General features: G+C 43.3%; 1 protein-coding gene across 1 annotated transcript; it reads left to right on the top strand.

Annotated features, from left to right (window-relative positions):
* Positions 1–2,706: 2,706 nt before the first annotated feature.
* zgc:136908 lies at positions 2,707–24,117 on the top strand. The gene is made up of 18 exons (XM_041235723.1): positions 2,707–2,760; positions 9,517–9,628; positions 9,825–9,997; positions 10,159–10,301; positions 10,774–10,904; positions 11,250–11,381; positions 11,520–11,622; positions 11,862–11,995; positions 13,137–13,272; positions 13,979–14,091; positions 14,590–14,754; positions 15,692–15,814; positions 17,241–17,453; positions 18,041–18,219; positions 19,682–19,811; positions 20,246–20,404; positions 22,230–22,381; positions 23,498–24,117. Exons 1-18 carry the CDS (start codon positions 2,741–2,743, stop codon positions 23,601–23,603), a joined length of 2,424 nt encoding a protein of 807 aa, XP_041091657.1. The 5' UTR covers positions 2,707–2,740; the 3' UTR covers positions 23,604–24,117.
* Positions 24,118–24,121: the final 4 nt, after the last annotated feature.

The following is a 24,121-nucleotide window of genomic DNA, read 5'->3' as shown; positions in this document are numbered from 1 at the left end:
TTTTAAATAACACTAAAGGTTTTGAGGTTTGCACTGCCCTTACGCTCTTGATGTCCACTATGTGGTGTGGAATTCTTGCATGATTAATGTTATGCTATTTGTTCAGTTTTTCTCTGTATTTACAGTTAGTATATAAAGGTACAAACAGGGTGTCAGTTATTTATATACAAGAAATGAGGGGGAAAGTAAATGTAAGAATTATTATGGGAAATGTTTAGTATGTTAATTAATATGCTCCTAGTTAAACTGTATTCACTGTCATTTCTGAACAGTTAATGTTAAATACTTGTAATACACAGGGCAAAAAGGAGTACTTAGAAAAAGAGCTGTGAATTGTCCACGGTTCATTATAACAAAAGTGAGAGCCTAATTCAGATATACTGTATATCTTTCACTCCAGCCGCAGCTGGCTGTTTGTAAATCCATGGGGACGTGCCGAGTTAAACGTATTCAAGGCACGTCTGCATGTCCTGTGGCCGGCTAGCTGTAAGACGAAGGTACAGCGGTGTGGTGAAGGTGCCTTTTTATTACCCTGTACTTCTATTCCGTTAACATAGACACATCTTGCATACTCTTAGGGCTTGAACAGTTCGGGTTTCATTTTCCAAATCTCTGCCTCCCTTTGAATATGAACGAGCTGTTGTTAAGCGGTCTTTGCAACCTAATAAAGAGAAAACGATGACTTACAAACTGGGTATAATGGGTATTTTATACTGAAAATAAAACCTGTCCGGACAGCTCTGTTAAAAGAGTGAAAGTAACAAAAAGCACAAGGTTAAACTAGGCGACTGCAAGAACCAAATGCAATCAGGATCAGCGACGAGCGACTCGTGTAATTTGTCACGTTTGTGTGAAATAAAAACGAAGAGAAAGAGAATGAGGCTCTGCAAGGCATGAAGGTAAAAACAAGTGACATTGTTTTGAATTAACATCGTTTTCTGAGTTTAATTAGAAAACAGAATTGGCACAAAATAAGTTTAATGGGACGTCATAGGAAAAAGAAAACCTGAAAACGTCAAGCCCTGGATACTGTGCAGCTATTTACCTCCCCTCTGTGTCACCCTGAACGCTCTACTAGTACACCATGTAAAAGCATTTGTAACGTTTACACTTTGCATGGTGTGCTTTATTGGGTTCTTAGATGATTTAATTGTTGTGATTTGTATTGATATTGTATGCCTTGGAATTGACTGTGCATTATTATTATCTTGCTTTTGTGTGCGTGCATATATACATGTTGTATTATTTGTATTTTTATTTTTGAAAAACAACATTCACACACAGCACGGTATACAAAAACCCAGCAGGTGCGACAGAGTTTCTGATTCCAGGAAGTGGCAAGCTGACTTTCCAGCAATAAATTGCAGTGGAATTAGCAGAAAAACTCAAAGTGAGCGCTCTTTCACAGGAATCAACCACGCAACTGGAGAGGTTAGTGACTGCTTATTCTCTCTGTAGGCGGGACCGAGGGGGCTTGGGCAGCTCTGATATAAAACGCTCAGTAAATAAATAGCTGACCTGCGCAGGCATATCCCGAAAGTATTGGTTGTTGGTCGTCTTCATTCGCTTCTGCTGTCTTCCCTTTATGGCATAACCAACTGGCAATCTATTTGAGAGTGGAATGTGTTTACAGATTTTTATTTTATTTTTTATAATGCAACCTCTGCTTTGTAATAATAATAATAATAATAATAATAATTTGGATGTTCTGCATAGCTATTGTTGTACATTCCCAATGAAATAACATAACTTGTTATGTTAAACAGCACAGTAATGTTACTGGTACAGTACTACGGCCAGAGGTGGAAGTTTCTCTGCAGTCGGGCAAATTGGGCAAATTGCCTGTGCTGGGACCAAGTCCAGCATTTCAGTGCTGATGTGGGGAAAATACAGGGTCGACACCGGGCTAGGCGCCAGCGCCAGAGCAACACAAACACACGGGCAAAACAAACCAGACACACAAACACACGGGCGAAACAAACCAGACACACAAACACACGGGCGAAACAAACCAGACACACAAACACACGGGCGAAACAAACCAGACACACAAACACACGGGCGAAACAAACCAGACACACAAACACACGGGCGAAACAAACCAGACACACAAACACACGGGCGAAACAAACCAGACACACAAACACACGGGCGAAACAAACCAGACACACAAACACACGGGCGAAACAAACCAGACACACAAACACACGGGCGAAACAAACCAGCACACAAACACACGGGCAGACACACAAACACACGGGCGAAACAAACCAGACACACAAACACACGGGCGAAACAAACCAGACACACAAACACACGGGCGCGAAACAAACCAGACACACAAACACACGGGCGAAACAAACCAGACACACAAACACACGGGCGAAACAAACCAGACACACAAACACACGGGCGAAACAAACCAGACACACAAACACACGGGCGAAACAAACCAGACACACAAACACACGGGCGAAACAAACCAGACACACAAACACACGGGCGAAACAAACCAGACACACAAACACACGGGCGAAACAAACCAGACACACAAACACACGGGCGAAACAAACCAGACACACAAACACACGGGCGAAACAAACCAGACACACAAACACACGGGCGAAACAAACCAGACACACAAACACACGGGCGAAACAAACCAGCTGCGACACACAAACCGTACTGTTCACAATAGGACTTTAAACATTACACATTAAATTAGAGTAACCGGACCGACATGCCAGCGACAGGGGGAGAGTGAGTACCAACTCGGCTTTATGTTGTACCACAACAAAACATGAAGTATAAAAACTGAAATATTTAAATTATATGTTAAATATTATTAGAATGTTATATATGCTATTGATGACAAATACCAACTGTATATATATATATATATATATATATATATATATATATATATATATATATATATATATATATTATTATATATATGTACTGCATGTAAATATGTAAATGTTTTTTTTTTTTTTTACCTGTATTCTAGCTGGTTTATTGTACATAGCTATGACAAGTAAATATATTTTAAACAATTAACAGTTATCCATTTGAATGGATGCCTTTCCCTCAAACTGTCTGTGTTGTTAGCTGTTGTTAGTGTTATTTTGTACTAACATTCTAATATCATTTTCTTTGTTAAATTGCAACTTTCTGTTTTGAACCCTTTTTCTGAGAAACATCAGTTATTAGTATAGTGTGGAAGCAGCTGCCAACCAAGCGCTTCCGTGTCCTGTCAGATAGGATCAGCTTTTATATATTACAAAAAAGTTGTGTAACAAAGGAATACAAAGACAATGTGTCGCTGTAATTTCTTTCTTTTCTTTTGCTGTCAAAATAAGCATAAAAAAACAAGTGTCAATACGAAGGCCTGCTTAGCAGCAAAACTCAAAAGCACAGTACTAGCCTGGCACTGTGCTGATTACAGCAGTGTGCATTAATCAACACAGTGTTGTAATTAAAAGCACCAGAAAGCTGGATAGATACTGCAGTGTTGTGTATTCTGCGCTACTTCATATGCCAGAGCATTGCAGAACGGCACAGCAGCTAATGGTAAACCTTCTAATCCTAGCGTTTATTTCCAAAAGTGATAAGTAGAGTGGACATCATTGTTATTGTTGTCCCCATTATATTTTGTCTGGGACATTTCAGTATTGTGATAATAAGTGAAAGGTGATGGTAAGCTGCTTTGACTGTATTAGCAAACTAGAATCCAGGTATGATGGCTATTACTTCAGACAATCTGGTCTATCCAAAGATTGTTTTTAAGGTCAGTTTATTTTAAGGTCTCTGTTTTTTTTTTTTTTTTTTTTTTTTAGTGTTATAAACATTCTCTCAAGTTACAGCGCTTTAAAAAAAGAACCCCTCTCAAACCAGTTTGAAAGAACTTTCATACACTGCAAACTTGATTTGATAAATCAAAATGAACTTTTAAGAAAGTTCTTAACAAAGCATTCTTTAAAGTATTAAAGTTGAGTGAGTATGGCCCAGTGTTACGATGAAGGTCAGTAAAAGTACAGCAATAAGGCCTGTCCATACCAACACAATGTGGCATTAACACTGTGGGTTCTCATAACAGGTTAATGCAATATAATTTATATATAAGTCCTTAATTTAGCCAGTTCTTTGGTTAACACTTCAGTTTAATAACTATGTGTTTGTTTTTAGGAACTGGTCTGTTTTGTTGTTGTTTAATTTCCAGTCAGGGCTGTCTGTTCTTGCAGTGTAATAGGACAGAAATGTGTTTTTTTTTTTCAGGTGTTCCTGGTGTTTTAGATGTAACACTCACCTGCTAGGATCTTCCAACTCCCTCTGTAAAGATACACTTGCTACTTTATGTTCTCAGCTTACTTTTACTCGGCTTTAATTGATGTTCATCATTTATTATTTCAACGAACAAGAGGAGGCCATTCGACCCATCGGAACTCTAATCCATCTCAGAACTTTGTCATGTTGGGTCTCAAAGGACCCCAGTGATTCAACTACATGGCTAGGTAGCCCATTCCATACCCTCACCACTCTCTATGTGAAGAAGTGTCTCCTTCCCTCTATGTTAACTCTGTCTCCACTTAATTTCAGACTGTCTGTTCCCTGGTCCTGGTTTCTGTGCTGCACTAAAGTATTGATTCAGACTAACTGTGTCACATGAACATTCACTGTGACTGGAAATCTGCATTGCATGTTGTATCGCGGGGCTGACCTTTGAGCCCTGCATGGATTTACTGAGCTCCTCTTTAAGAAGAGCCCCTCAATGGGTTTTAAAAAGACCACAAGGGCCAGTGTTGGGTTGAATCAGGTCCAGTCAAAATGCAGTTGATGGGGGGCTCAGAGTGCCACATCCAGTAAAGGCACTCCGCGCGGATGTGCCCTATAGCCTGGAGATCGCAAGTTCAAATCTAGGCTATGTCACTGCCGACCGTGACCAGGGGTTCCTAGGGGGTGGCGCACAATTGGCGGAGCGCCACCCGGGGAGGGAGGGCTAGGTTGGCCAGGGTGTCCTCAGCTCGCCACGCACCAGTGACCCCTGTGGTCTGGCCGGGCGCCTGTGTTAGCTGCCCAGAGCTGTGTTGTCCTCTGACCCCGTAGCTCTGGGTGGCTCCATGGTGAGTCTGCAGTGTGTAAAGATGCTGGCGGCTGACGGCACACGCTTCAGAGGACAGCGTGTGTACGTCTTTGCCCCTCCCGAGTCAGCGCAGGGGTGGTAGCGGTGAGCTGAGCCTAAAAATAATTAGACACGACTAAACTGGGGAGGAAATAATAATAATAGCTGGCGACGACCAAATAAAAAAAAATAAATGCAGTCGCTAATGTTTTAAACACATATTGAAGCTGTGTCCTGTTCAGGTTGTTTAGCCCCGTCACTAGCTTTATTTTTTTATTTTTAGAAACACTAAAATAATAAATAGATTTTCTTTTAGCATTTCTATGGAGCATTTAATGGATATGTCTCTTTTTTTTTAAAGTATCTGCTGCTATGTCTAGTAAGCTAAACCTAGTTTAAATCTCATTGATTTACTACAGCTGCACAGCTGACTGAATAGTGTTGGATGGCATGGCTCTAACAGCTCCCCCGATCATCTGTATGACTTGATAAACCAAAAAAGCCTGTATAGAATTGACAGAAGGTGCAGCCTGCACTGTAATGGTGAAGACTGTTGGTTTCTCGTGTTCATTACAGCACTTAGACCTTGGAGCTGAGGACTCTCGCCCACACATACATGCCTGTCAGCTCCTGTTACTCCATGTGATGTGCGCAGCTGAATATAGCTGACACAAGGGCTCTGCTTACTGTGAGCAAAGAGCACTGGCTTCTCACACAGACAGACAGCACACAGGCAGCCAACTGTTTAGTGGGAAACTGCAAAAGAATACTGTTATTTACTGCCATTGTCTTCTGAATGCTAATGATGCCAGGCTTCTGTGGTGTCATACTATAAGTCAATGTGCTGTGTGTAGGGTGTCTCTTATTGTATAAGAGATGAGGTTGTATAGTGCACTAGTGAGACCACACTTAGAGGACTGTGGACAGTTCGGGTCACCTCAGCACCAAAAGGACATTGTGGCCGTGGACAGAGTCCAAAGAGCAATCTGGCTAATCCCAGGGCTTAAAGGAAAGAAGATATGTTGAAGGAACTGAATGTATTTAGCTTAGAACAGGGGTGGCCAAAGTTTTCCTTTCCATTTCTGGTGTTTGTTCCAGCCCTGTTCTAAATTGTTTAATTGAACAAATTAAACCTCCATCCAGACCCTGAAGTAGTTCATTGTCTCATTGTAGCTGTTAAACCTGGAGTGGAATGGGCCTCCAGGACCGTGATTGGACACCCCTGGCCTAGAACAAAGAAGAATTAGGAGAGACTTGATTAGAGTCTTTAACATTTTTAAAGTAGTTTACAGTTAACCTTTACCAATACTTCAGCACTGCATAAACCAGGACCAGAGGACACAATTGGAAATTAACTTGGAAATTAAGATGGACTGAGGGAAGCAAACTCTTCTTCACACAAAGAGTGGGGAGGGGATGGAATGGGTTACCTAGTCATGTTGCTGAAGAGACTCTTCTTCACACAGAGAGTGGGGAGGGGAGGGAATGGGTTACCTAGTCATGTTGCTGAAGGAGACTCTTCTTCACACAGAGAGTGGTGAGGGGATGGAATGGGTTACCTAGTCATGTTGCTGAAGGAGACTCTTCTTCACACAGAGAGTGGTGAGGGGATGGAATGGGTTACCTAGTCATGTTGCTGAAGGAGACTCTTCTTCACACAGAGAGTGGTGAGGGGATGGAATGGGTTACCTAGTCATGTTGCTGAAGGAGACTCTTCTTCACACAGAGAGTGGGGAGGGGATGGAATGGGTTACCTAGTCATGTTGCTGAAGGAGACTCTTCTTCACACAGAGAGTGGGGAGGGGATGGAATGGGTTACCTAGTCATGTTGCTGAAGGAGACTCTTCTTCACACAGAGAGTGGTGAGGGGATGGAATGGGTTACCTAGCCATGTTGCTGAAGGAGACTCTTCTTCACACAGAGAGTGGTGAGGGGATGGAATGGGTTACCTAGTCATGTTGCTGAAGGAGACTCTTCTTCACACAGAGAGTGGTGAGGGGATGGAATGGGTTACCTAGTCATGTTGCTGAAGGAGACTCTTCTTCACACAGAGAGTGGTGAGGGGATGGAAGGGGTTACCTAGCCATGTTGATGCTGAATCACCTGGCTCCTGTAAGACTCAATTTAACAAAGTTGTGAGCTCAATCAGCTACTAGGGCGAGCTTAGATATGTATCGAAGGGCCTTCTCTCGTAATACGATAGACCCTTCACAGGACTTACTATATCCTTAACAATGATCGGAAATGAGAACCTGACTCACCCTGGACAACTTGCAGTAGTGCCGCTTTCAATGTTTTAATGGGACAATTAACGTTTTTCTTTAATGTATTGAATACATTATTTTACATCCAAGTTCACATCAAACTTGCTTGATGTACAGTCACCTCCAGAATTATTGGCACCCTTGATAAAGATGAACAAAAAAGGCTGTATAAAACAAACAACACGGGTGATGAGGCTATGGGAAAACTATATTCTATTATACTAATACAATTGCTCAGAGAAAACATTTATTTTTAACATTTATTTTATTTTTTTTCTCAAAAAGATAGGTGTCAAAATTATTGGCACCCCTAAAGATTCTTATAAATCAAACCAAATTAAATCTGCATTAACATTCTACTTTTTAAGTACATCTCAGTCTTAAGGAACTGTATTGTGGCCTTCCATGGCTTCCTGTTTCACTGGGGTATAAAAATAAGGTAGCACGCATGTAAAATCCATTTGCCATCCATCACCATGGGGAAAGGCAAAGAACTCACAAATGAAAAAAGACAAATGGTTATTGGCCTTCATAAATCAGGCAATGGGTACAAAAAAATAGCTAAAAACCTAAACATACCACTTACCACTATTAGGGCAATAATTAAGAAGTTCAAGACCAGTGGAAAAGTGCTAAATCTGCCTGGTAGAGGACGCAAGCACATCTTGCCCCCACGCACTGTGAGGAAGATGGTTTGAGAGGCAAAGAAGAATCCAAAGGGCCACAGTTGGAGTGTCACAGAACTTGGTTGCATCTTGAAGTCTCCAAATCTACAGTTAGATGTCACCTCCATGCCAATAGACTATTTGGAAGGGTTGCCAGAAAAAAAGCCTTTATTGAGAGCAACCAACAAATGTAAGCGCCTGGAGTTTGTTAAATGGCATTGGTATTTGGATTGGAACATTATGCTATGTTCAGATGGGTCGAAAATAGAGCTCTTTGGCCACGCACACCAGCGATGGTGGATATCGAGGATCTGGAAAGATTCTGTATGGAGGAATGGTCTAAGATCCCTTCCAATGTGTTTTCCAATCTCATAAAAAATTATAGAAAAAGGCTTAGTGCCATTATCCTTGCAAGGGGAGGGTGCACAAAGTACTGAAAACAAGGGTGCCAATAATTGTGACACATTTTTTGGGGAAATTTATAATTTGAGAAATGTGTGATTCCCGTGAATCATTACAGAGAAATGCATAATACATGATATACAGTAAAAAAAACACATCCCCTTGTAATGGATTAACCCTTTGTTATTAGTCCTTTACAATGTGAATCTTAGTTGAATACAGCAACAGCTATTGAAAGATCTACATTTGTTCATATTCAATGCTATAGAGTGAATCACTTTATTTACTGACTGGCAATTGCACAACTCCAACTGTGCGAATAGCACTGTTCCAAATTAGCAGTGTTGTTAAGCAAACTAACAAATTCAGTTGTTTTATTTAGGTTCAAAAATACTGTCTTTGTTGACACTGTTCTTGTTATATACTCCAGTAACGTACATGGAGGGCTGTGTTTGTTTCTCTCACTTGTGAATCAAACACAGCAGTTCATTAAATAGTTCAAAAAAGTAGCAGGGTTCCAAAAAAATATAGTGTTATACATCCCCACGTGTTGCTACAGCTGTTTAAATAATGTACCTGTAAATTTTCTTTTCATTGTTAACCTCCTGACAACGTTTTACACTTAAACTTTAAAGTCTGTTTCAAAGCTCTTTTCAGAATGTGTCCTCTGGTGCACTGGGGTTTGAGATCTGCCCTCTAAATCACTGCAGGAAAAGCGATTAAAATAAATAAATAAAAGCAAGTGCTCCGGCTTTTCTGTTCTGTAGCACATCATGGATCGTTATCGCTGTGTTACCTGTTTGACAATGTGGGCAGTAATCCTGACACTATCAGTGCTCTACAGCGGACGTTTTGAAGCGGAGCTTTGAAACAGACTTTAAAGTTATAAGTGTAAAAAGTTGTCAGGATGAAAAATGAAAAGAAAAATGGTGCGTTATTTAACCAGGTGTAGCAACACATGGGGATGTGTAACGCTATATTTTCGGAACCCCACTACTCACTCTTTAAGGTTTGCGTCTGTCCTCTATTAATACCCTGGATGTTGTGCTCTCTGCTTTCCCAGCTCGAAGGGGGAGGATTACTCCACCGCTATCCTGAAACAGACGAAGCGCCCAAACCGTCTTGTTGTGGATGAGGCTCTTAATGAAGACAACAGCATCATCTGCCTGTCCCAGGTCAGTGTGTTGAGGAGATATCGTCATTCACGTCTTCAGAAAACTTCAATTCCCGTATTATTTTAAATGTTCCTCAGCACAGCAATCCCCACAGCAGCTGAATAAAACTGACAGTCAGTACAGTATGCGTGCTTTTACCAGGTGAGTGACTTGGGGACCCACTTAAATACTTCTTACCTGTCTTTTCCTCCTGCAGAGTAAGACAGATGATTTGCAGCTTTTCCGCGGGGACACGGTGCTCCTGAAAGGAAAGAAGCGGCGGCAGACTGTTTGTATCGTCCTCACCGACGAGACCTGCGCAGACGAGAGGGTGCGAATGAACCGCGTCACACGCAGCAACCTGCGTGTGCGGCTTGGCGACGTCGTCAGGTATGGGTGCGGAGATCACGATGCTAGTAGGATTCTAAAGCCTTAGTAAGGGGACAGTGGTAACGCTGCTAGTGTTAATAAGAGGAAGAAATACACTCTCAGCTTGATTGGAGGTAGCCAGTGGACTCTCATAAAGATTCGTTACGCGTGTGTGCCTCCAGTATCCAGGCCTGTCCTGATGTGAAGTATGGGAAGCGGATTCACGTGTTGCCCATCGACGACACCATAGAGGGACTGTCTGGGAATCTCTTTGAAGCGTTCTTGAAGCCCTACTTCCTGGAGGCATACCGTCCCGTACACAAAGGTAGGATCCTCCACACTCGGAGCGAGGAGGGAATCTCTGGTAATAACATTCTACCGGATGGGTCTTGAGCCGTATATGACTCGTTGAGCTCCTGTGTGGCTCTTAGGATTTATAAAATAGAAGTGAGCCATTCGAGGCTGTTAATGGGGTTGTAAATTCAAGTACAAGATGCCTTTGGTAAGGAAATGAAACTAACACAAAAATACTGAAGCGGTGTTTGATCTGAAAAAAAAAACTCATATTTTTTTATTTCCTTCATACTGTTTAGCTTTGTAGCAAACTACATGTAAACCTGGTAAATGACATCTTAACATTCTGAAATACCAACATTTTGTAAATGTTCAGGCGGTCCTGTTAAGATCTGCCACTGTTTAAATTAAAATGCAACCCTGTATCTTAAGTAATGAAGCAAAAAGCACGGGTAAGTGGAATTTTACCAGGTCTCTCATCTCCCACTGTCTGCCACTCTAAGGTGATATTTTCCTGGTTCGTGGGGGGTTGAGGGCGGTGGAGTTCAAAGTGGTAGAGACTGACCCCACCCCTTACTGTATCGTCGCCCCGGATACCATCATCCACTGCGAGGGACAGCCAATCAAGCGAGAGGTAGGCCATTTATTTATTTATTTATTTATTTGTCAATACCCCTGTTTTTTTCTACCCACACTGAAATGCTCAATTCCTGCCTTACATGACAAACTACTGAGCACTGGAAGTGAGGGCCCATCCTCGATATCCACCTGACCAGTAGGGGTCTCTAAACAGCTAGAAGGTGAACTATCCGCAGACACACTATTCCCTCCCTAAGCCACAGGGGTGCAGCTAGCTAAGATCATCAACTCTGCAGGATTCAAACCAGCACGTTCCAGCCCACATGCGTGCCACTATCAAATACTAAGCTGCTCCTGTTCTCCATTCCTCAATGCCCTAACGCTGCCCTGTCTCTGTAAGGATGAAGAGGAGAGTCTGAATGATATCGGCTATGATGACATCGGGGGCTGCAGGAAGCAGCTGGCTCAGATTAAGGAGATGGTGGAACTTCCTCTCCGCCACCCAGCGCTATTCAAAGCCATTGGAGTCAAGGTGTGCTAAAGTCTTCAGCACTTTGTGTCTCCTGGACATTTTACAGAAAAAAAAAAGTTTCATTTCCTGTTTTTTTTTTAAATGGGACTCCAAAACATCTGATACAAATGGGATCCTTCCTTTTTTTTATTTATTCAGCCCCCTCGAGGGCTCTTGCTGTACGGCCCACCTGGGACAGGTAAAACCCTTGTGGCTCGAGCTGTAGCCAATGAGACGGGAGCATTCTTTTTCCTTATTAACGGTAAGAAGTCTGACCATTTTTCTTGTGATTAGAACAGTAAACCTGTTTTAAGACCTGTTTTGGTTTGAGTCATCCAAATGATTATACTTGTTTATTCCATATTTGTTCTAAAACACATACCTACACTTTTAAGTCATGGGATATAGAGGAAACAAAGTGTGCAGCTGAATACAGCGATTGGGAAAGCTGTGAGTTTGTTTGTTTATTTGTTTCCTTATTCATTGGCTTGTTTTTTCCAGGGCCGGAAATCATGAGCAAACTTGCAGGGGAGTCGGAGAGTAATCTAAGAAAGGCATTTGAGGAAGCAGAGAAAAACGCACCAGCCATTATCTTCATCGACGAGTTAGACGCCATCGCTCCAAAGAGGGAGAAGGTACACACACATGCACACACACATACAAACACACACACACACACACACACGCACACACACATACAAACACACACACACACACACACACACACACACACACACACACACACACACACACACACACACACACACACACACACACACACACACACACACACACACACACACACACACACAAACACACACACACACACACACACACACACACACACACACACACACACACACACACACACACACACACACACGCACACACACACACACACACACACACACACACACACACACACACACACACACACACACACACACACACACACACACACACACACAAACACACACACACACACACACACACACACACACACACACACACACACACACACACACACACACACACACACACACACACACACACACACACACACACACACACACACACACACACACACACACACACACACACACACACACACACACACACACACACACACACACACACACACACACACACACACACACACACACACACACACACACACACACACACACACACACACACACACACACACACACACACACACACACACACACACACACACACACACACACACACACACAAACACACACACACACAGAGGCAGACACACACACACACACACACACAGACACACACACACACACACACACACACACAGACAGACACATACTCACAGACATAAAAAGAGGAAAACACACACACACACACACACACACGGAGACAAGCAGACACAATATGCATTAACTCATATTATTCTGTATCTTAGGATTTTTAACTCCATTACACATACTCCACAAAGGGTGGTAAACAAAACACTTAAACTTTTAGTTTTTTTTTTTTTCTGAGGGGTAAAGAAAAATGAAATGAAATGTTACTGTAGGTTACATTTTACATTGCATTAGTTAACTCTAGACTGTGCTCTTTAATTGTCTTTATTTTTTTTTACATTATCAGTACGTTTCTAAATGCAAACAGTACATTATACTTCAGTCAGTGTCCACGTTTACAAATGTTTGTAAAGATGGAAGCTGTAGCAAACACAGTCAGACGCTTTATCCTCACACTGTGGGAGTGAGGGAAACCCTTTTGTGTTCCCCACAGACTCATGGAGAGGTGGAACGCAGAATCGTCTCCCAGCTGCTCACGCTGATGGACGGGCTCAAGCAGCGTACTCACGTTGTTGTCATGGCAGCGACCAACAGGCCCAACAGTGTGGACCCAGCCCTGCGCCGGTTCGGTAGGTCAACAGGAATACTGGAGCCCAGTGTGGCATTCTGGGCTGGTGGTATGAAAGAGCAAACATTCAGAATCAGTGCAGAAAAAGAGCCTGTAGAATAATTGACAGGAGTTTGGTTTATCAGGAAATGGAAGTCGACAATAGTAACAAAGTAGAGTTATGCAGAGTAAAACTCAGTATAAACTACAAGATTTGATATGAAGAAATAACTAAAACAAAGCCAAAACGTAGAGTATAGGGAGGCGAAAACACGTTACCAGCTGAGAATATTGTATCTAAGATGCTATGTGTATCATTGGCTTGGTTTTCTACATTGTGTATTTACATACAGTCATTGAATGTTTATTGGATCAATACTGTTTTTGTTATCCCACGGTATGTCTTCTTAACTCTCATTTATTACTATCTCTGAAATGAATAGTCACCAGCATATTTTACCATTGAGCAAGCTTGAGCAAGGTGGAATTTCTGTAACAAGGCCATGATAAAAAAATAATAACCACTGGCAATGTGCTTCAATAAGCTCCCCCCCCAAACAGTGAGCATGTTAGATATTTGGGGAAGAAATAGACAATAACCTAATTTTTACAGTGGACACATTTCAGAATTCTTTTTTTTGGGCTTGCTCAAAGACAATTCTGCTGACTTCTTTGAAACCTGGTGGAGATGTTTGTGCCCTCTAAATGACTCCTTGTGTCCTGGGCAGGCCGATTTGACCGGGAGATTGACATTGGGATCCCGGATTCCACTGGCAGGCTGGAGATCCTGCAAATACACACCAAGAACATGAAGCTGTCGGAGGATGTGGACCTGGAAAGGGTGAGCTCGGGAGTGAATACCCACTGCATTGCTTCTCAAAGAGACTGGAGTGTATTCACTACTCTGAACCTCCTTAACGAGTGTGCGGCGTCACATTTAATGCTGTTGGCCGAATGCAGCCCGGGGTGGGGAAGGCTTAGGTCGGCCAGGGTGTCCTCAGCTCATCGCACACCAGTGACCCCTGTAGACTGGCCGGGCGCTAGGACTGTAGTCGTGTAATTAGTTATACTGTAGCACTGTGAACTCATTCAATGGACTAGGACTGTAGTCATGTGACCTACAGCAAAGGCTCCTGAATGAAGCAGTTTATTCACAGTGCTGTACTGTGCAATATCTACTTAAACAATTGATGAACCAGCACAATAAAGGAGGACTAGCAATCATAAAAGGCAAGGAACTGAGTTTGAAGGCGTGGTTAGCACTCTTTTAAACCACTAAGTAATTGCTGTGAGGTCAGCATGGGTGATACGAATGGGGTTTATTTGCATCTCCCTGCAGGCTGCCATGGAGACCCATGGTCATGTAGGAGCTGACCTGGCTGCCCTGTGCTCGGAGGCTGCTCTCCAGGCCATCCGGAAGAAGCTGATTGTCATTGACCTGGAGGACGAGACCATCGACGCAGACGTGCTGAACTCGCTGGCCGTCACCATGGATGACTTCCAGGTACACTGTGACTGGGGGGGTAAGGAATCTGCTCCGAGCGACTGATGAGCTAATAACACTGATAGCAGCATAAGACACATACTGACCTCTCCACTGCTAAGTGAATGGCAAGACGTTCATCCTTGAACCATGTGGTTTACGTTTCGCATCCAGCCCTTGCCTTTCCATTCAACTCAGTGAGCCGAAATGCCAATTCATTAAAGTGGCTGCCAGCTTGCGGTGCATCTTCACACTTCATGTAGAGAATCACTGTTTCCTTACAGTTACCAGACAGCCAGTCAATAGAGTAGAGACACCGAAGTACACATTTCCTAGAAATAACGTAGGATAAGGTTGAATCCCATACAAGGAGCACCACTGAAATAAGACATACAGGTTCAAACCACACACTCCGAGGAGTGCTCACACTAAAAGAACTATTGGTTAAGAGTATCTACTGGTAAAAAGTATAGAACATAAAACAGCATGTCTAAAAGGGGTTTAAAAGGCATTTTCTGAGAGTGCAAAAGCAACTCGGTTGATGTTTATTTCAGTAGCACACACATGACCAGTGCAGGGGGTGCAGCAAGCTAGTCATTCTGCTCCCTGCTGCAGGTGACGTCAGGCAGTCTGCAGCTGAAGCCTGGTGACACATTTACTCAGGGAAACTAGAACGCCACCTGAGTCTATGGGTTGGCAACTAGAACTGAAGAACAAAAAACTGTATTTCACTTATTGCATTAAACATCATTGAAAGGTAACAGAACAGTAAGAATGCATGATAAAAATGTAATCTTAACACCTTTGATTTATTTATTATAAGCTTTCCTGATTGTTTTAATAACTTATTGTGTAAGAAGCTTCCAAGGAAATTATGTGATGCATTGACCTTTCAACTCTGTTGGTCCAACTGAAGCAGATGGGAAAGTTTAATTGTCTGTGTGTGTGTATCTGTCAGTGGGCACTGGGGCAGAGCAATCCTTCAGCTCTGCGGGAGACGAATGTGGAGGTACCGCAGGTTAACTGGGAGGATATCGGGGGTCTGGACGAGGTGAAGAGAGAGCTACAGGAACTGGTGCAGGTAACTCGTTCTTGTCAGTGACATCGTGCACTCACTCCTAAACTCTGAGCTTACACTTCAAACATCACATTTACACATTATAGATAAGATCCCACTCCAGTCTCAATCAACACAGCCCTGATTTCAAACTGCACGCTTGCAGATCAGTGTGATGTAAAACTAAAACACCCCATTAAAGAAAGACCAGCAACAGCACAACTATGCCAGAAGTATGCCAGAAAATATTTCCCACTTCAGACCTTACACTAGCTACGGTCCTTGATCTACCCCCTCATTTATTTATTTAAATTTGATTTCCCTCGTGTATGAAGTTTTCTAATTCTTACAACTTTATTTACTATTTATTTGTAATTTAGTTTATTTTCCTCTCTTCCATTCTTGCCTGCGTCACTAGCCGCACTCGTGGGTAATCAGCACACACCCACTCCTCTCCATGTGACCGTTAAGAGACCATCCACACTGTATCAATCAGACAGGGAGTCCACAGTCCAAAATAATTAATCTCAAACCACTGCATCAAGACTTCTATTCTAAACATGGGTCATTGAATTTAAGTTTATTGTAGTATTTCTAACTTGTAAGAACTTTAGGGTTAGGGTTAGGATATTTCTGCTAATAATATTATCAGTGTGTTTCCTAAGTTTCCCTCCCCTATCCTAAGTTAAGAAATAAGAAAGGTTTTCTTTCTTTTTTGTGACGTTACGTCAGTGCTAGTTCATTGTTGGTATTTTATTATGGAATGCTTGAACCAGTAAGGTTCGTTACTGGGGCTTTTTTCTCCCCCAACTTCACGGGAGCTCGAAGGCCAATGCAGTGCTCCTTGTGGATCTAGATCAGCACAAGCACGATTTGTGCCAGCAAGTCCTGCTGCTATTCGCTGGGTGAAAGCAAAATCTGTAATCGTACAAAATGACTACCGATAATCACTCTTATTTTAATGCAAAAAAAATACAATTTGAGTGTTATGTCAATACATGCTGCTCATAAACTGCTTCTCCATTTCAAACGGAACAATGTCCTTTTTTATTATGTAAGCAAATTGTTTTAAGAACTTCAGCACTTCCTGGATAGACACATTATGAGCAGGTTACAGCTCTCAGGACTACTGCAATACGGCATATCTTCCCTAATTGCACCTGTCAGTATCTTACAAGTGTCTGTAAGTCTCCTTGGATAAAGGTGTCTGCTCAATAAACAAATAATAATGCATTGCCTTACAAGCTGGGAAACATGCCACTGTTCCAGTGTAACTTGGTTAGGCACACATACCACCAGTGCGAGATACAGACTGCAGTGGTAACTGCAGTAATCAGGATCAGCAGCTCCCTTCTTAAAGGTACATGTCATTTTAATGAGCACGACCAGCCAGCTCCTGATTAGTCGCTTTGCTGCTTGTAGAACTGCTTGTGTTAAACCTGTCCTGCAGTACCCTGTGGAGTACCCTGACAAGTTTCTGAAGTTCGGGATGACCCCCTCTCGGGGGGTGTTGTTCTACGGACCCCCAGGCTGTGGGAAGACCCTCCTGGCCAAAGCCATCGCCCACGAGTGCCAGGCCAACTTCGTGTCCATCAAGGGGCCGGAGCTGCTAACCATGTGGTTCGGGGAGTCCGAGGCCAACGTGCGCGACGTCTTCGACAAGGTGAGGACCGAGGACAGGTAACGCAGACCGAAATACCACAGGTAACAAATGTGGCATTTCCTACATCCACAGTGGTGTTGCAGGGGGACTGGTTATTAGCCTCACTCTGGTGTACCAGAGGTGCTTGGAGGTTAGACATGATTCTGAGAGCTCAGTGGATGCCTTGACTGGTACAGAAAATGATACAAAATGAATCTAAACAAAAATAAGTTAGTTAAAATAACTAATATTTTCCACCCATACTAAATTGCTATTTAATCTGACTTCAAAGAGATTGTTGACAATAAGCAGAGACAACAATGATGCCTTTTCTCTTTTGAAATTCCTCATACTAGGACAGCGCTGTGCACTTTGTAATCTAGGCAAAAGCGCTTCCTTCAGCCTTTCCTTTTTGTAGCATAACATGGCAGCCTGTTATCATTGCAGCTACTTTAACAGTTTTTGTGTTATTATAATAATGCTCTATTTTAAAACGCTGTTGCCTTTAAAAATGAAATACATTTGTTAAAATATTATTACAGAACTGTGGTAACAGTAATAAAGACTTTAAAACAATACTGGTTGCTTCTCTCTCTCTCTCTCTGCAGGCCAGGCAGGCAGCCCCCTGCATCCTATTCTTTGACGAGTTGGACTCTATTGCCAAGTCAAGGGGGGGCAGTGCGGGGGATGGGGGAGGGGCTGCGGACCGTGTCATCAACCAGATCCTCACGGAGATGGACGGCATGACCAACAAGAAGAACGTCTTCATCATCGGAGCCACAAACAGGTCCCGACGCATTCATGAAGAATGTAGCAAACTGTATTTTAATGAGCAAAACCAAAATCAAAACATTCTTCAAATACCTCATGAGAGCAAGCGTCTTCACAGTCTAACCGTGTCTAATGTACTCTCCTCTTTTTGTATAAGTTCAAGTCATTGTGGTTAACGAAAGGAAATATCTCCCTGGGTTATTTCACATGAGCAGTGTCTTCTGGGTCATGTTACTGGCTGAAAGCATGTCAGTTAACAGGTGAAGCAGCCGATTGGTTAATGACAGGAAAGAAACCAGTAAAGGGGTGGGGACAACTATTTAAAGCAAGCAGAGTTTTCTTTAACCAAGAGTAGAACCAGATATCTAGTTTTTTTTTTAAAGAAAACATCATATTAAAAGGTTCAGGTATGGTCTGTGGAAGGGGCTTTCACCAGAGTTCTGAAATAGCTCTTAAGTTCTAGTTGCCTGCCATAGACACACACTAAAGGCACAGACCCAATAGGATTGGAAAGAGGCGTGAGAGTGAGTGCACTCGAGCAGGATTGGAAAGAGGAGTGAGAGTGAGTGCACTCGAGCAGGATTGGAAAGAGACGTGAGAGTGAGTGCACTCGAGCAGGATTGGAAAGAGGCGTGAGAGTGAGTGCACTCGAGCAGGATTGGAAAGAGACGTGAGAGTGAGTGCACTCGAGCAGGATTGGAAAGAGGAGTGAGAGTGAGTGCACTCGAGCAGGATTGGAAAGAGGAGTGAGAGTGAGTGCACTCGAGCAGGATTGGAAAGAGGAGTGAGAGTGAGTGCACTCGAGCAGGATTGGAAAGAGGAGTGAGAGCGAGTGCACTCAAGCAGGATTGGAAAGCGGTCTGAGAACGAGTGCACTCGAGCAGGATTGGAAAGAGGCGTGAGAGTGAGTGCACTCGAGCAGGTGCCACTGTAGCGAGGATAGTCCAGCTGGTTAGGCTGCTCCAGGAGTCAGTAGAGTGATGGACAGAGAGAAAATATGGCTTGTCAAGCCTATCATATTAATGACCAAATGTGCTGTGCTAGCATCCCTCGAGACACCTTCTTGTTGAGTCACATCGAGTCAAGGCTGTGATCAGGGAAAATGGTAGTCCAGCCTGATATTATGTAGTCCCAATCAAGTAGCCAGGCAGAGTTTGTAACATATGCTAGATCAGTGTTTTCATATTAGTAAGTGCCAATACAATAACACACAACACGGCCAGCAAAGCTAAAGGAAATTTGGCAGATCACTACATGGTGCCAGCTCTCACCTCTATAAAGACACTATAGCTGATCCAGCCCGTGTTACATATATCTATGGCAGGCACTAATAAAGCAGTTTTGAACTCAAGACCACTTTAATTCCATTATTATAAACATCATCAAATTATTAGTATTTAACTGAATTTGGTGCAATAGCCCATAGGGTCTGAACTGAAGCCTGCTGACTCCCTGTCTCTACTGCTGCCTGTCCCCAGGCCAGATATCATTGACTCTGCAATCCTGCGGCCTGGCAGACTGGACCAGCTCATCTACATCCCCCTGCCGGACGAGCGCTCGAGAGTGGCCATCCTGAGAGCTAACCTGCGCAAATCACCCATCGCCCGGGTACCCATGCCATGCAGAGCCTTTAAACGAGCCACCCAGCGCTTCAGTAGCCATTGAGATCACTTTATTATCATTAATACTGACCTCCCGTCAGCTGTGCTGAGAATCTAGTGGTTCTTCACTTGTTATAGACAGGCTTTGTATATAGGACTGGAGAATGAGAAAGAGCCAGAACCTAGAAGAACATGAGGACAGTTTTGATGAGAAAAGGCATTAAGGCCCCAGATAGGAGGATCGGATTTAAAAGGGCAGGATCTAGTTATTTCTTGTGTGTTTTAGATCCTATTATACCATCTGATAGGCTACTCCACACATCTGCAACTGTGTAAAAAAAAAGTGCTTCCTACTTTCTGTTCTAAACTTTTATTCAGCTTCCATTTATGCCCTGTGAGTTTGCACTGCAGAACATTGATGGGCATTGCTTTCGTTTGTAGGACGTTGATCAGAATTACCTGGCTAAGATCACAGAGGGCTTCTCCGGGGCGGACCTGACTGAGATCTGTCAGCGCGCATGCAAGCTGGCCATCCGAGAAGCTATCGAGGTGGAGATCAGATTGGAGAGGGAGAGACAGAGTCATCCAGAGACAGCCATGGTGAGTGCAGACAGAATCCCACTCCACGATGAGGCAGACACTCACACCTCTTTGAATTGAGAGGCTCCCAGAATCCCACTCCACAGTGAAGCAGACACTCAGACCCCTCTGAATTGAGAGGCTCACTGAATCCCACTCCACGGTGAAGCAGACACACCCTTCTGAATTGAGAGGCTCCCAGAATCCCACTCCACAATGAAGCAGCCACTCCGACCCTTCTGAATTGAGAGACTACCAGATTGGGACCTCACGCTTGTCTTATATAAAGATTCGGATCAAGGCTCATCCCTCCCCGCCTACTAAGGGGATCTTATTTAGAAGACACTTAACATGCATACCACTGTAATAGCAATATTAACACCTTCAACACACCAAACACAATACATTCAGGAACTCTACGCAATACTGTAGTGTAGATTGCAAGGCTGTACTTTTAAACTAGGGCTTTAGGGCTTCTGATTGTCGGTTTTAACCTTTAAAAAAAACAATGAAACACCCCCGATACAAAAACATATCCAATAAACACCAGAAAAACACTGGAAATTGTGACTCATTTCACATTGACTGGACCCCTTTCCCTGTAAAAATAAATAGAAAATAGCCTATAAAAATAATCAAAAATACTTTCCCAGTGCAGTTGGGTAGTGTCCCTCCTTCCTGACTTCTCACATTCATTCGTTCTGAGTACTTTAACCCCATCCCAACTTCTGAGTGGCAGCAAATAACTGCATTTCTATAGGAGGATTGTACACGCTTGCAAGATTTAAAAAGCGATAACAATTTATTACAGAGCATTGTTCTTGCTCACGAGACTTAACCCTTTGCAGTCCATTTATTCAGTGCTTGTCAGGCTCTTCAGATCCAATTTATTTTCACATGCACTGTTTACATTTTTTTTTTCTGAGTAAAACAGGTTTAAAAGGCACTGCATCTATAACCAAGCCCCACCCCTTGTTTGCTGTATTTTTCACATACCTCTTTATAGAGGTGCATACTGATAAATCCTCTCCTAATCACTTGTTTTATCACCAAACTCCTCAATAATGCGATCCAAGTTTATTAATATAACATCTCAGAAAGCTCTTCATATGTCTGTGATATTCTTTGAACGCTGGATGCAGAAGCAGCTATCTCCTTTGTTTGTGTCCGTGTTATCTCTGTGGTGCAGGGGCTATCTGTATTGCTCAAATACGACCCCATTTTTTTCGGCTTTGTTCAGCTCCTATCTGTCTCATTCAGGCATTGACCAGAGATAAAACGACTAGAGACCTGTGCTTGATGTCTTTTTGATGATGTCGGACAGGGTCCCACATCGGACTGGAAAGGGAAAATTGTAATGTCGGACCTGGTCCGACATAGGACCTCAAAAGGTTAAAGCTATATTACAGTTCAATCGGGTTGATTTACACGCTCGTGGAATTTAAAATAGAATTGCAAATTGTGGCGAAATGCAAAAAAAATGCCTAAACACAAGAAGAAACCCCAGAAGAATATGCCTGTGACCATAAGGGTTTCACTGTGGAAGACAGCAAAGGAAAGAGGGTACAAGTGTGCAAGTACTGTGCAAAAACAGCCAAGAATTCTAAAAAGTAACCGAAAAACAATCATTTCATACAGTAAATAAAAAGCGAAAGCTAGCTACTGGGAAGAGAGGCAGCATCTGAAAAGAGTTTAAAGCTTGGTATTCTCACATGCAGTTTATGGAGGGTTTGATACAAGAGCAGTTGTATTGGGCAGGTGGGATGATGGTTTGATACATGAGCAGTTGTATTGGGCAGGTGGGATGATGTGGGGCCCTGGTGACTGTGTGTGTGTCTCTCTGCAGGAAGAGGACTCGGACCCAGTCCCTGAGATCAGGAAGGATCACTTTGAGGAGGCCATGAGATTCGCGCGCCGCTCCGTCAGCGACAACGACATCCGCAAGTACGAGATGTTCTCTCAGACCCTGCAGCAGAGCCGGGGCTTCGGGACCTTCAGGTGAGAGCAGAAATGCCAGGAACTCTTGATGGGATCTGCAATCCACCCACACTGAGGTTACTCAGAACTCTTCATGGGGTCTGCAATCCACCCACACTGAGGTTACTCAGAACTCTTCATGGGGTCTGCAATCCACCCACACTGAGGTTACTCAGAACTCTTCGTGGGGTCTGCAATCCACCCACACTGAGGTTACTCAGAACTCTTCGTGGGGTCTGCAATCCACCCACACTGAGGTTACTCAGAACTCTTCAGAACTCTTCGTGGGGTCTGCAATCCACCCACACTGAGGTTACTCTTTCGTGGGGTCTGCAATCCACCCACACTGAGGTTACTCAGAACTCTTCGTGGGGTCTGCAATCCACCCACACTGAGGTTACTCAGAACTCTTCGTGGGGTCTGCAATCCACCCACACTGAGGTTACTCAGAACTCTTCGTGGGATCTGCAATCCACCCACACTGAGGTTACTCATGATTTATCCCCATTAGCACCTAGCCTGTAAATCTTTCTTTCTAAGGAGTCTAGCGGCTGATGAGTTAATAATGCTGCCATCAATATCAGACATGTGCTTACCTCTAGAATACAGAGCTTGCTTTTTAGATTAATGTTAAGAGGTTCATCTTTTGAAGCGTGTGGTTAACGGTTTGGGTCCTCTGCTTTTCCGTTTAATTGAAGGGGCTGAGATGCCAGTTTAATAGTGTCACCCTATGGGAAAGAATCCTGACCCCAGTGGTTGAAACTGGTAATTAAATATCCGTGTTCTGTGCATTAAGTAAGACAAGTAATTCTAAAGTCATTCGTGTCCTGGGGTCAGCGAGTGGTCACAGTTACGAGCCTGACGTTGAAACTCTCTGAGCCTCGGTGATACACACTTGCGATTGCACTCGGGGACATGCTTTGATTAAGCAGGGGGAGAATGTAATTGATCTCCTAACAGCTGATGAGTTCATTATACTGACATCAGCATTAGACACTGACTTATCTCTGCACTAAGAGCTTTTGTCTTTGAACTGCAAGGTTAGCGGTTGGTGACAAGCCCTTGTCTTTACATTCAGTTGAAAGAGCTGATATGCCCAGCTGTTACAGCCTGTGTTTCTGTGCTGCGTTGTTCCAGATTCCCCTCTAGGACCCAGTCTGGCAGTGGAGAGAGTTCAGGACAGGGAGACAGTGGCCGGGGAAACCTCTACAGAGACGAGGGAGATGAGGACCTGTACCAGTGAAACAGTAAGCAAGAGGGCCCAAGACAGCACACAGCCTGGGGCTCGCCTGCGCACTGCCTGGGGGCTTGACTGGATACACAGCCTGGGCCCTCAACAAAGTGTCCCCATGGAGCTTTGCCGCCAGTATATTGAACCGGATTCAGGAAATAAATATAAACCACTGTTGTTGTGCACTTGGCTTTGTAGGTCTCACCTGAAAGACTTGTGAAATGATCACCGATACAGTATTAGGTTAATGAATGTGTTTGCGAGCCATGCTTTCATCTAGTCCTGCACTTCCTGGGTCAGTTCACCTGGTGAGTGCTTCTCCTGGTGACTGACTTGCTTTGCTTTGCAGCCAGTGACGTGGCCTCAGAAGACACTGGCCACTTAGACAACCTGAAAGCAAGGCATGGGATTTCTGAAACAGTAGCTCTGTTTTGAAACGTTTTCTGTGTTGCAGCTTCAGTTTCAGAAACCTTGTTTTTTTTTTTTAATTCATTGTAGCTAATAAAACAGTTCCAGAAAATGTATTTGCC

This window comes from Polyodon spathula, chromosome 38 (assembly GCF_017654505.1).
Source record: "Polyodon spathula isolate WHYD16114869_AA chromosome 38, ASM1765450v1, whole genome shotgun sequence".
Classification (NCBI taxonomy): domain Eukaryota; kingdom Metazoa; phylum Chordata; class Actinopteri; order Acipenseriformes; family Polyodontidae; genus Polyodon; species Polyodon spathula.
This window is presented reverse-complemented; position numbering and strand designations above follow the sequence as displayed.